This window comes from Neophocaena asiaeorientalis, unplaced genomic scaffold (genome assembly GCF_003031525.2).
Source record: "Neophocaena asiaeorientalis asiaeorientalis breed wild unplaced genomic scaffold, Neophocaena_asiaeorientalis_V1.1 scaffold357, whole genome shotgun sequence".
Taxonomy (NCBI): Eukaryota; Metazoa; Chordata; class Mammalia; order Artiodactyla; family Phocoenidae; genus Neophocaena; species Neophocaena asiaeorientalis.
The window spans coordinates 4006109-4019637 of NW_020173270.1; the positions used below are offsets into that span (position 1 = coordinate 4006109).

General features: G+C 53.3%; 1 protein-coding gene across 1 annotated transcript in view; it reads left to right on the top strand.

Annotated features, from left to right (window-relative positions):
* The window catches only part of PTPRS (protein tyrosine phosphatase receptor type S), a 54967-nt gene that overhangs the window by 15072 nt on the left and 26366 nt on the right, over window positions 1-13529 (top strand). The window contains 6 exon segments of the mRNA XM_024746022.1: window positions 7564-7699; window positions 8771-9000; window positions 10485-11066; window positions 12137-12270; window positions 12515-12747; window positions 13257-13331. Coding sequence (XP_024601790.1) covers window positions 7564-7699; window positions 8771-9000; window positions 10485-11066; window positions 12137-12270; window positions 12515-12747; window positions 13257-13331 — 1390 coding nt within the window.

Sequence of the window (13529 nt, forward strand, 5' to 3'; positions counted from 1 at the left end):
CATCCGATCCGATGCCACGGCACCGCTGGTGAGTTATAGCGCGTCCACGACTCCAACTGACTGGTCTTCGTCTAACCTGCGTATTTCTCTGCAAACACCTGGGATGGGGGTTTGTAAGTCTGGCAGAGTTCAAGGAGGACAGTGTGGGCAGCAGGCATGGGGCAGGGCGGGGGCGGGGCCTCTAGCCCAGGGTGTGACAAGGGAGGGGGGCCTTCTGTGTCCTCAGCACCCCCCGCCCCATCCCAGAGGTGGGGTCCTTTCTTTTGGGGGCGTCCAGCTTCCCATTCTTTGCCTGGGTCTCAGACGCTCCAAAATTGAATTTAAAAAAAAATCGTGGAAGGCAAATGTAGATCTTGTATGTCAAGGAAAGAACGGAGGAAAGACTAAAAGGTCGTTGCTGTTCTTTTTATTTTTTAATTTTAATTTTTTTTTTTTTTTTGGTTTAAAGAAAACAAAAAAAATCAACAAACTATTGCAGCTTTTAGCCTTGGGAAGTCCTCTTTTTACTCTCTGTATCTCCCCTATTTTTTCTCTTCTCCCCATGTCATTGTGTTCTGCATCAAACCCCCTTTACATCCCTCAGAGCTTCGAGAAGGTTGGTGTGTTTTTTTCTTTTTTACTTTCTTTACCCACATTTTTACATTCCGAAAGTGACACACACACGCAAGAAACGCACACAGACAGGCACACGGACACACGCAGACATGCACACAGAAAATAAGAGAAAAACGAACTCAAAAAAAAAAAAATGACGAATACGAATAATGAGCTCAACGTGAACAAAACAAAACAAAAAACCACCAAGTGAGAGCAAAAACCCAGAAAGACACAAAAATCTCAGCCGCGCCCAGCCCGGCCTAGGGCCGGCCGCACACATGCGATGCTTGCATTGTGGTCGCCTCTATGCATCCTTTGGTAATGTTATTGCTAAGTTTTTTGCACTCCTCGTCGTCATGGTAACTTGGGCCTGATGCATGCTGGGAGAATGTAAAAATCTTCTCTGCATGCCACTGTTGTCGGTTCGGTTTGGTGAATTCCCAACGCCTTCTGTTGGAGTGTTTCTTGTCTTCCGTTCCGTTTTTCTCCTTTGGTTTTCTTCGTTTTTTTCTTTCTTCCTTCCTTTTATTTAATTATTAATGTTTTGATTTTGTTTCGTTTGGGGGAGAAAAACCGATTGGTTCGTTTCTTTTTCCCCCCCTCCCATCCCCTTCACCCAACCCCCTCCTCCCCCAAAGCGTTTCGTCTTTGGTTCTGTCCTGTGTTTCCGTGCTCTTTGGTTTGGGTTTCTTGGGCTGAGCTGTTGTGTGGTTGTTCTCCAAACGCATTGTGATTTAAAAGCCAGTGTTCCTGTCCCAACTACCATCCAGGAGGGCGGAAAGGGTCCCACAGCTGGGATGCTGGGGCAGAAAGTGACCGCCTGGGCTCAAGAGCACAAGGGAGGTGGCATAGACAGATGGTGGGAGGTCAGAGCCTGGGTGGGGTGTGTGAGGAGAGCAGCCCAATTTGCCAGCTCTGTTTTATCCAGAGCTGATGCCTCAGCCCCACAGGGCAGCCATGTTGGAAGGGAGCTTAAGCAGTCATGTTTCCATCCTTCTGCCTCAGCATGATACCACCTCCCACCCTCCCAAACAACCCCAAAACAGGCATTTGAAGCACAGCTGAATGGGTAGCCGGCATTTTGAGTTCTTGTTCATTGGAGCAACACGTCCAAATATGAGAAATGGCCACCTTTCAGTGGACCGTCCTCCTGAAATGATGCATGCTTGGCACTGCGTAGGCAGTGCTCAACATGGTAGCTGGTGTGATGACTTTTTGCATCCTGGCTGGGTACCAATATGGATCCACCCAGCAGAAAATGTAGCATGACAGACTTTGGAAGAACTACTTGGCCAGTTATTCTGCCCTTTTCTGCCCTTTAGTGCTATGCCTCTGCCTCCCAGATGATGTTGGCTGCTTCCCCCACCACCTCACAGGCTCTGGGCCCAGTCACAGGCGTCTTTTGTCCAGCAACACAGCACGGTCACTTTCTGAGTACCTGAGCATCAGAACTGTGGAATTCTGGAGAAAACCCTGGGGAACTTTGGGCACAGCCCCCCCACCCCCCCACTTCCCCAGCTCTCCCTCTGCCTTTCTCTCTCTTTCGGCTCTCTTTCTCTGTGTGTTTCTCTCACTCTTGAAACCTTTGGAGATGTTCGCTCCCGTCTTCTGTTCCCTCCCTGAGGAAAGGCAAGCCCTTGAGAACCCCATTCCAATCCCAAATAAAAAACAACCCCCAATAAAATATCCCTTTAGATTTATAGCCACTAGCCCCCAGCTTACTACCCAACACTGATGATAGTGGAGGGCTGAGATCAGCCTGTTTGGGGGTCACCTTTTTCTCTCTCTTGTCCCTCACCTGCCTTCTCTAAACTCCCAATTATTAAGTTCAGGGGCAAGTTGGCAAGAAGACTTCAGATGCAATAACAAGGGATTTATTTTTCCTGTCTCTTTTGAATCCAGAGTGAGAGCTGCCAGGCAGAACCTCTCCAAAAGATGGAAGACAGAGGTCTCCCGGCCCCTTCACTAAAGCTGGGTCCCAGTGAGTTGAGACTGACAGGTGGCTGAGGGTCTCTGAAGACCACTTGGACTTTTGGGGCAGTATAGACTGGTGGTGGGAGCATAGACTTGCTGCTTGGGGAGACCTAGATTCAAGTACTGCCTCTGCCCCTCCCTGGCTGTGTGACCTTGGGCTAGTCACTTGGTCGCTCGGAGTCCTTATTTCTTCATCTGAATAATAGGGAGCATTGATTTCCCTAGCTCACAGGGTAGTTGGGAGGATTCCATCGAGCAAATTAATGCTCATCTTGTGCCCTGTGTAGTGCGTGGCACATAAGAAATCGCAAGTGAAGCTGTGAAACAGGGAAATCGAGTTCAGATAAATGGTCTTGGGCAAGTCACTTCCCTTTGGGGACCTCAGTTTCCCCATCATGTATTTCAAACATCCACTGTTTGAATAAGATGGCTTATGGGAAACTGCTTTGAAAAGAATTGGAGGGCAGATGTTAATTCATCTGCTCAGATCTCATTTTTTGCTAATGCATTTCTGAGCCCTTCTCATGGTCTCATTTTCTCCTGGCTCCAACCCCATTCCCATGAGATCAGTGGCCTCCCCAGAGCCACATCTCTCATCTTACTCCCTGTCACTCCCCCAGGAAGTTCTGTGGCCAGATTATCAGAAGGGGGCAAAAAAAAAAAAAAAAGGAACAGTTTGGATGTTAGGCTACGCTTGCAGATAAGTACCAGCCCAGCAGAAGAGAAGAGCCGCCTGGCATGTTCTGGCCTGAAAGCTACAAGCATTTACAGTGTTACCAGAGCAACCAGTCCTGGGAGTTCTTTGCACCGAATCCCCACTCTCAACCTAACTCTTCCTTCAATTCATAATCTCCAGCTTCTGCTGACCCTGGGTGATCCAGGGGGTGGAATACTCAGATTTTACCCTTCTCCTGAAGTATATCTCTGAAATTCAAAGGACCAAGGTCAAAACCAAGCCCGTTTTTTTAATGCAGCTGGGAGCTCTGCTCCCAGAACTCTCCTGAGGAAGATGCAGCTCAGACTTTGACAGGGTGGGAAGACGATCAGGTTATATTCTCCCTGGCTGTTAATATTCTTTAAAATCTTTAAAATTGTCAGCCTTTAAGGTGTGAATTAGTGGCTAACGATAGTGTCTTTACCACTTGGTCTAGCATCATAGCGTTATTGAACCATGGTGCAGGACCCGGTTAAATGGCGTGCCACCCACCCGATGACATAGGAACATGCGGAGAGAACTTGGAGCGACCTAGAGACATGGGAAAGAACTTTCCACCTTCAAGGGACTTAGGATATTCTCAGGATCTTGGAAGAAGCCAGATGGGGATAATTTAACGCCAGTTCTCAGTGCTAAGCTAAGAGATCGGGACTCTATAAAATGCCAGAGGGGGATCCAGATTGCCCCAATTTCCAGGTGTTCTTCAGAACCCTTTATCTGAAACCCATCCCCAGGCCTCTTCAGATCAGTTCATAGCATGGAATTCTGTGGGGCAAATTGTTTTTAAAATTAAAACTCTGGCACCCAAGCTGTATAATTGGTGGATGTGACCTCTAGGTGTTCCCCTTACCTACTGGCACCCCCAAACAAGAGTAGATACAGATATTGGGCCTGGAACCCACCCACCACCACCTCCTATATCTCCAGAAAGAGTACCACTGGGGTATGTTGGCGACCTCCCCGGCTCCTGATCACACCTGGCATGCCACCCCACCCTTCACCCCCAAAGCCCCTGACTTGACCCTGGTGGTAGGCAGTGGCAGGTCAAGACCCAGCCCTTCTCCTCATCCCACCCTCATCCCAAGGGGAGAGGGGGCTCCAGGGGTGGGAAGGCAGGCTTTCCTCCCTGTGGGCATGAGGAGTGGGGAGGCAGGGTGGCGGAGAAGGGGGAGGGAAAGGAAGATGCACAGGGCAGACCGCGGGGCGGTACCCACCCTCCCTGGGCCACAGGCTGGGGATCAATGGAGGGGCTTTGGAATTAGGCCTCGGACCCCTTCCCGTCCCCTGACAGGTGTAATCTAAGCTTAAGTAAACCCTGTGGAGGCTGCAGAACTGGCACCTCTCCCCTCCCCTCCCCATCCACATCCTCATTTTGGAGTCCGGAGGAGCACCCAGCAGCCTCTCCCACCCCAAAATGCCCAGCAGAGCCCCCCCACCCACCCTTCAGAGCTGCGGCTTGCTGAATCGTTGAGATGTCTGACACTGTTGAGTTCCCTACCTAGTGCTCCAACCAGATCACCTCACTTTTGAGTTTTCCAAGAGCTGGAAACGAGAGCCAGCTGGAGCGTGCTGAGGACCAAGGCTGGTGTGGTCCCCTTATAACCTGCCTGGACCCTCCATTCAGGTCGGTAATTGGGGGCGGGGGTCCCGCGGGGCCACTCCGTCCCATGGGTTCCGTGCCCACCTTGCTTTTCTAACCTGCACCTCAAGCTTGCAGCCAGGGGTGGAAAGATGATGTGGGTGGGAGTCAGCACCAAACTGGGCAGAACACAGCGTCAGCCGCCCGCCCTCGCCAACTGGAAGGATGCCCAGAGGCCTTATGAGACCCCCTCAGGGGGTTTTTAAGCCATCTAGTGCTCATGGACACAATCCTCCCCTAACTCGTGGCAAACCAGCCCTCTTCCTGCCGCACACCCTTAGAGACGAACGGGGTAGGTGAGAAAGCAAGTGGGCAAAGTGTCTTAACGTGTCAGCCCTTATAGCATACTGGCAGATCCATTTAATTGATGGCTGCCGGCCATGTTGGGGATTGTGAGCACCAAAATTACAGTTGTTGATAAATGCCCTCCCACACTTAACTGACTTATGATTAACAACCCTGTACAGCAAGTCTGTTACGTGTTCAAGATGTATGCCTTGTGTCTACTTCTGAAAAGTGTTAAGAGGTACCTTCCAAATTGTGACACTCCTAAGGGAAGATATTTTAAGATAAGATCCAATGTGAACAGGGTCTTTGGGACATGATGTTGAGCCTTACACACATAAATTGGGATTATATTAACCTTTAAATCCTAAAGCTAGCCCTTATTCCCTTTGATGTTCCAATAATCCCTTTCAGTACGAACCTTTTACTGATAGCTTCTGGACATTTATTTTGATGGCTGCTGGATATTTTTCGACTGATTATTCAGTTGATAGGTGGATATGGGTGATGGGTACTTTTGCCCTCTTTGGTATCCCCAGAGGGTAAGGACACAAGTTTGAAAGAGCCAAGAAGGGACACGTGGATATAATTCTTGCTAATCACCATGGTAAGAGAAGGCTCACTTTATCTCAGAGGTAGGGATCAGGCATACCTGGCTTTGAGCTCTGGCCCTACCACTTCCTTTCTTTGTGTCTTCCAACTAGCCCTAGCTCCTCACTGGGCCTCCACTGCTTCCTCCACAAAATAGGCATGAGGTCACTGGCCTCTCAAAGTGGGAGGGATTCAATAGAAATTCTTCCCATTACTTTTTTTTTTTTTTAAACTAATTCATCCCCAGACTCCCTCAATGATGAGCATCTCATTGATCTTTCCAGCATCCTGGAAGGCCAGAAGGAAACTTCACTGGTCCATGCCCAGGCTGAGCATCTTCTGTGTGCTGGGCACTGCCCCGGTCAGCTTAATGGCCTTCTCAACACATCACCGATGGCCTCTATTTCACAAAGGAGGAAACTGAGGCTCCCGGAGGATGAGGGCCCTTCCCAGGGCTTATCCAGCCTCATCAGCCCCCCCACCTCTGCCGGAGCAGGTTTTCCATGGGACTCTGAGGTCTTGAGGAGTTTACCTTGCTGTGTGATTCAAGTGACTTGGCCTCTGTTTGTTCAGCTCTAAACGAAGAGCAGGGAGAGTCACTGAGAGGTGGGGCTTCTGTGGCTGGGTTGGTTTGCTCCGAAGGTTCTTTTTCGATGAGGATCTCACCACTGTGGCCACCTCGAGCCTCTGCCAGGACCCTTGGGTGCTGGGTGGGGAGGCCAGATGCTGTGTTCTGCCAGGGTTGGGGGGCACCTCCCTGGGGAAGCCACAGCCATCCTCCTTTCAGACCCCGATTTTCAGCCCCACACCCATTCCATGTTTTTTTGTTTGTTTTTGTTTTCTTGCTTTCAGGTGTTTTGGAGGGGTTTTTTGTTTGGTTGGTTTTTTTGGATTATTTCCCCCCACCACCCCACTTTGTTTTTTCATTTGGTTCCCCTGGTTTTGTTTTGGATGTCGATGCCGTTTTTCTGTCCTTGATTAATTAGCTCCCTCACACTCATCCCCCATTGTGTTCCGTTTCCATGACAACGCAGCGTTTGGGCATCCCACTCGTGCCTCGCTGTGGATGCCGGCGGCTGGCCTGGACCGCGTCCGCTGGCTGGCCGGACCCCATTCTCCCCCGATACCTCCACCTAGCCCTGCCAGAAAGCCGCTCCCCCATCTCAGAGCCCAGCCCCGCCCCTCACCCCCAGTCTGTCTGCATGGCCCCTCTGTCTCCCCTCCCTGCCCACCCCAACTCCTCCCCCCTGCCGAACACCTTCCACTTCCTCCATCCTGTCTCCAGCGTGACTCCTGGACTTTTCGCGGGGCTTCCTTTTCCGAAGGGCTGCCAGCTTTCTTGGCCCTCCCTCCGCCCACACGGAGCTCCCCCTTCTCTCCAGCGGGGATTCAGAGAACAGGGATTGAGATTTCCAGCTTGGAACCCACGGAGAGAGAGAGAGGGAGAGAGAGAGGGAGAGAGCGAGTGAGACCCCCCCCCTCCGTAGAATAGGGCAGACACCCCTACAGCGACCCCCTTAGGGGTGCGGCTGCAACCGCAGTTCCATGTGAAAATTAGAGGCAGGTCGGGTTGCCGAAAGTCACTTACTTGGTGGCCCTGTTTAGCCTTGCTGAGCCTCCAATCCGTCATCTCTACAGTTTGAGACAAGACTCCTTGAACTGCCCAGAGCTGGGGGCACATCCACGTGGCTCCTTGAAGCCAGGGACAAGCTCCTTCTGGCTAGAAGGGTTTACCAGCTAACCCAAGTCCTTTCCACTGCAGGGAAACATCTCCGACGGGGCAGCCGTGCCTCTTGGCAGTTCAGGTGCCCGTTAGCACCCGCCCCTTCCCCCCGAACCCCGAAATCCATGCAGCTTCCGAAAATGGAGCCCCCGAAATGCATCCTGCTGCCTTCATGGTCTGCAAGATTGGGACAGAAGGCTGCATTCGCTTCCCTGCTAAGAAATGCACAGAACATGTCCCTGTTTTCTCAACGTTCAAGTTCATTCCCTCGTTTATTATTATTATTAATATCCTATTTATTCTGCCAGGGCTGTGATGTGACAATGTGACGTGTCACATTGGGTCACATCTAGAATTAATATGCAGCATTGAAGTGGGCCCCCTCCCCCCTCCTTTCTCTTTCTCTGTCCCTCCCTCTCTGTGTTCCTGTTTTCTCTCTTTCTCTGGACCCATCTATCTCTTCTCTCTGGTCAACCTATTTTGCATGCTGTTTGTGATTCTGAGAGCTGCATCTATCAATGGAAACTTGTCAGATCCGACAGAAGCTTTTAGAAGGGTTTCTATACCCAAAAACCACAAAAATTTCATTAGAGTTTCTCATCTTTTCCTTGAGGGCCCCCCGGGGAAGTGGGTGGGGCCCCCGGGTCACCAGAGGGAGTGAGGATGGGGGGCCGACATCCTGGTCCCCTCTGCCTCTTGGTCCTAACTCTTCCCATGACCTCCCACACACACACACACCCCGTCCCGTCCGACCTTCCCAGAGCCCCCCGAACCCCTGCAGCCCGAATCTTCCGAAGCTCCCCAGTTGGGAGAGCGGGCGGAGGGGCTGCTCCCCGAAGCCACGTCTGTCAGCAAAGATGAGAAACGGCTGATAAATTTTTGTGTTCCTAACTGTGCTGTGGACCAGCCACTCTGGTCTCTGAAACCCTGTTGCTATGGAATAATGCTTCATGTCTCTTTTATTATATATCGATATATCTCTCTATATATTGTTTGTGAAGTACCTTCCTTTGAAGTTTTGGTTTCTTTGTGTTGGAATTTGGTTTTTTAATTTTTGTTGTTGTTTTCTTTCATTTGGAAGAAAAAATTTCAACTGGGGGGAAGGAGACAGCCCTGTTTATATTTAAATTGTTTTCCACTTTTTTTTCCTTTTTTTCTTTCTTTCCTTCTTTCTTTCTTCCTGCTTTTCTTTCTTTTCTCCCCTGCATTCCCTCTCCCCATCCCCCTGCATCTCCCTCACCATGAGCCACGAGATCATGCCAGGTGGCAACGTGAACATCACCTGCGTGGCCGTGGGCTCGCCCATGCCATACGTCAAGTGGATGCAGGGGGCCGAGGACCTGACGCCTGAAGATGACATGCCCGTGGGCCGGAACGTGCTGGAACTCACAGATGTCAAGGACTCTGCCAACTACACGTGTGTGGCCATGTCCAGCCTGGGCGTCATCGAGGCCGTGGCCCAGATCACGGTGAAATGTAAGCAGGGGCCGTGGGGCATGGGGGAGGCAGGTGGGACCTCATGTGTAGGTGGGGGGTACGGGTGGAAAACCTCTGAGTTACTCTTCAGGATTCAGTCATTCCTGGCTGTGAAGAGGACAGTCAACAAACACTTATTGGTGACAAATTATTCTGGGCCTGGCCCCATGGAACGAGACCCAGTCTTGCTCTATTGGGCTCACGGTCCAAAGTGGGAGATGACACGTAGCCCGGCAGCTATGATGCAGACTGATGAGAGCAGTGATGGGGACCATGTAGCACCACTCAGACCCGCAGAATAAAGGTTCCAACTCCCAGGAAAGCTAGGTCAGGGAAAGACTAAAAGTTGAAAAGGGAAACGGGCTGTGCAGAACTCAGAGAGAGAGAGCATTGGCGGGGTGGGGAGGGATTACAGATTCTCCTGATGTCTCAAGTTTGTGGCAAGATTCAGAGGAGGGTGCCCTCAAATAATTTTTCTAGCTTTGTAACAGGGGCCAGCAGACTACAGCCCATGGGCTGAATCTGGCCCTCCACTTGTTTTTATAAATAAAGCTTTATTGACACCTGCCCATTTTTTCCCACCTGGCTTGTGGCAGCTTTGGGGCTACAGTGACAGAGCTGAGTGATTCTCAGCAAAGGCCACGTGGTCTGCAAATCTGAAAAGATTTACTGTGTGGCCCTCTGCAAGTAAAGGTTGCCAAGCCCTGCCCTAGGGCCATAGAAAGTGTCAGCATCAGCTGGTGTGTTGGTCATTTTGCTGAGGGATTGAACGTCTTCTGGTGCATGCTTCCTGGGGCCTGTGTGATATGAGATCTTGGGACAAGTGGGAGAGAAAGTCACAATTTTATCCGGGTGCTGGGGACACACTGTAAACCACCCTCAGTCCCTGCTGGTGGGGACAACATACAAACCTGGCCATGACGTACTGTCAGGCAGTGATAAGAACTGGGCAAGGGCACCTTTAGCCAGGGTGGTGAGGGTGGCCTTAAGCCATCTGGCCATCTGAGCATTCCAGGGGCAGGGAACAGCAAGTGTGAAGTGTGAACAGACAGAAGGGCCCTGTGGCTGAGCAGAGTGAAGCCGAGTAAAGCACAGAGAAGAGTTGTAGCCCAGGGGCCGCCACTGTCTCCTTTAGAAGTGAATATTTTTCTTAAACAGCCAATTTTTTTTTTAAGTAAAACTTTTCAGCTTTATGGGCCATCTAGTCTCTACTGTAACCACTCAGTTCTACCGTCATAGCACAAAAGCAGCCAGCAGCGATACATAAGCGTGGCTGTGTGCTGACAAAACTTTATTTACAAAAACAGGTGCCAGCCCTTGGTTTGTAGTTTGCCAACACCTGCTATAGATGGTGGGTCGTTAGGCCCATGGTTGCCACCAAGGAAATGAAGGCTCAGAGAGGGCAGTTGTGTGACTAAAAGTCACACAGCCTTTGGGGTCTGCAGCCAGCGTGCCTGATGTGTGAACTTGCCTCCCACCCACAGCTCTCCCCAAAGCCCCTGGGACCCCTGTGGTGACAGAGAACACAGCCACCAGCATCACCATCACGTGGGACTCTGGCAACCCAGACCCCGTGTCCTACTACGTCATCGAATATAAATCCAAGAGCCAGGACGGGCCATACCAGATCAAAGAGGACATCACCACGACGCGTTACAGCATTGGCGGCCTGAGCCCCAATTCGGAGTATGAGATCTGGGTGTCGGCCGTCAACTCCATCGGCCAGGGTCCACCCAGCGAGTCTGTGGTCACCCGCACTGGCGAGCAGGCCCCTGCCAGCGCGCCCCGAAACGTGCAGGCCCGCATGCTCAGCGCCACCACCATGATCATCCAGTGGGAGGAACCCGTGGAACCCAACGGCCTGATCCGGGGCTACCGGGTCTACTACACCATGGAGCCCGAGCACCCCGTGGGCAACTGGCAGAAGCACAACGTGGACGACAGCCTGCTGACCACCGTGGGCAGCCTGCTGGAGGATGAGACATACACCGTGCGCGTGCTGGCCTTCACCTCCGTAGGCGATGGGCCCCTCTCGGACCCCATCCAGGTCAAGACACAACAGGGAGGTGAGATGCCCGCGGGAAGCACAGCTTCTGCGGGGGGGGGGGGGGGGGGAGCAGCAGGGCTGGGGGCTGTCCCACCAGAGGGAAGGAGGCGGCCATGCAGTGATGTGTCTCCCAGGATGCAGCCGGCCGATCTTAACCTGGAAGCCACCACGTGGTTTATTTGGCCTGTATGGTGCTTTAAAGTATTTTCACGCCAGCATTGCAAAGCAGGAGGTTGTCCTAGAAAACCCAGATTTCTGGCTACCCTTGGAAAATCCGATCTGGCAAGCCCATAGGGCTACAATCGGTCATCCAATGGCATCCAGATAGATGCCGCCGCCGGCTGCATCTGAGAAAAGGGGTGTGGTTTCCGTTCGCCTCCCTCTTCTCTGTTAACTGCCCCGGCTCCCATCCATCTCTGAGTTTGAGAACCCCTGTTTGCTGCTCTCACTGGAGGGATCCATGCCGCCCATTTTGAAATAATAGAAAGTGTGTTAGCCCAAAGTCTGTGAGCTGGTCTGTCACCTGCCGGGGTGAAGGACATGGGGCAGGGGTGTGGAGCATTTAGGTGCATGGGGCCCCCGCTCTCTGCAGGTTTCTGGGCTTTTTCTTACGGACTCAGGCTTTGGAACCTCAAATCCAGGAAGAGTCGGGCAGCTGCCCAAGCAAAGGGACAGGAGGTTTGGAACTCTGCTGCCATAAGTCAGATACAGGGTGGAGATCCACATTCCAAATTATGGTCCCCACCAGTTTTCTGTTTAACTGGAGGAATGGGGAGGATGCTGGGGTGCGTTGAGAAGGAGATTTTTTAAAAATGTTTTCCCACTGGCAACAGAGAGGATGGGGGGATTGGGGTGGGCAGCTGACAACGAGGGGCGGTATGGGGTCCCTGAGAAAATAAGATAAATAAGAACAGTGGAGAACACTCCAGAAGCATCTAGAGCCTAACAAGCCCTTCCTTTTAGGGTGGTGCTGAGCTTCACGGGGCCCTTTTTGGGAGAATGGGAACCTGGCGGGTTGGATACCCTATGCGGGCCCATCCCTCCCAGGCCTCCCCCCAATGCCAGTCCTCTTCGCCCCCTGCCCCGCAGTGCCTGGCCAGCCCATGAACTTCCGGGCCGAGGCCAAGTCGGAGACGAGCATCGGGCTCTCATGGAGCCCCCCGCGGCAGGAGAGCATCATCAAGTATGAGCTCCTCTTCCGGGAAGGCGACCACGGCAGAGAGGTGCGTGGGCGGGGGGAGGCGGGCTGGCGCTCGCCGCCGGCTCCCACTCTGGGCGACTCTCTTGTCTCCCCGAGCCTGTGCCGGAATGTCTCTCTTCCCCCCTTCTCTTTGTCCCTGTCCGTTGCTAATTTTTCCAACACTCTTTTCTCCTCCATTTCCATCACTCTGTGAGGTCTGTGTCTGTATCCCTCTGGTTTCTCTCTGTCTCTCTCCATCTCCGTCTCTCTCCCCGCCCCGCCCCCAGGTCGGGAGGACCTTCGACCCGGCCACGGCCTTCGTGGTGGACGACCTCAAGCCCAACACCGAATATGCCTTCCGCCTGGCGGCGCGCTCCCCGCAAGGCCTGGGCGCCTTCACCTCGGTGGTGCGGCAGCGCACGCTGCAGTCCAGTAGGTGTCTCGCGGACCCCGCCCTGAACTGCGGGGGTGGGCACCTGGCCGGCGCCTGCGCACAGACCCGGGCGGGGCCTGCGCAAGGGTGGGGGGCGCCTCCGCCCGTCCCGCTTCGCTCTTCCGCCTGGGCGTGCTTGCGTCCACGCTGCGCCTCGGTTCCCCCACCAGTGCAGTGAGGGGCTCACCCGTGGACCCCGCAGGCTCCAGTTTCACCATCTCCCTGGGGTACAGCCGTGGCCGGTTTCGCTGATGGCACCTCCTCTCTCCTCTGCCTTTCCCGGATTGGGGTTAGTGGAATGGCCACGTTGCGCCCATCTCACAGGTGTTTGGAGGGGTCTGTGATGCTGTCACAGCTCACACCCCATCCTTCCGAGAGAGCAGAGGATGCAGAGACGATCCTACCTCCCCAGATGGCCCTTCTTGCCCCCAAGTCTGGGTCCCCATTGCAAGGGGCTCGGGGGCGCGGGGGAGTCAGAGCTGATGCCAGGTTCTGGGGGAAGTGCAGGACCCCCAAAACATAGGGCCCTCCAATTCCTGGAGTTCTTCGCTGTGCCCGCCTGGCCTCCCTGTCACAGAAAGTCACCTTTTGGCCAGGACACTGCAGCTGGCCCTGGGCCACACCGTGGCGCCCGCCGCGCCCTCCCTGCCTGCTCTGAGCTCAGGGCCTAGGTAGGCCCCTCCGACCGCCGCCTCCCTGCCTCCCCCTCCTCCCTCTTCTGTGCTCAGTCTGGCCCAAGTGGCCCCCGCCGTGACCCTCCCTCTCTTCTTCTCCCCTCACCCTGCTCAGTTAGTCACGGGGTAGCCACCCCAGGCCTTGTTCCGGAAGCTGCCTCAGTGTTCAAACCTTCAAGCCCCCGCCCGCCCCGC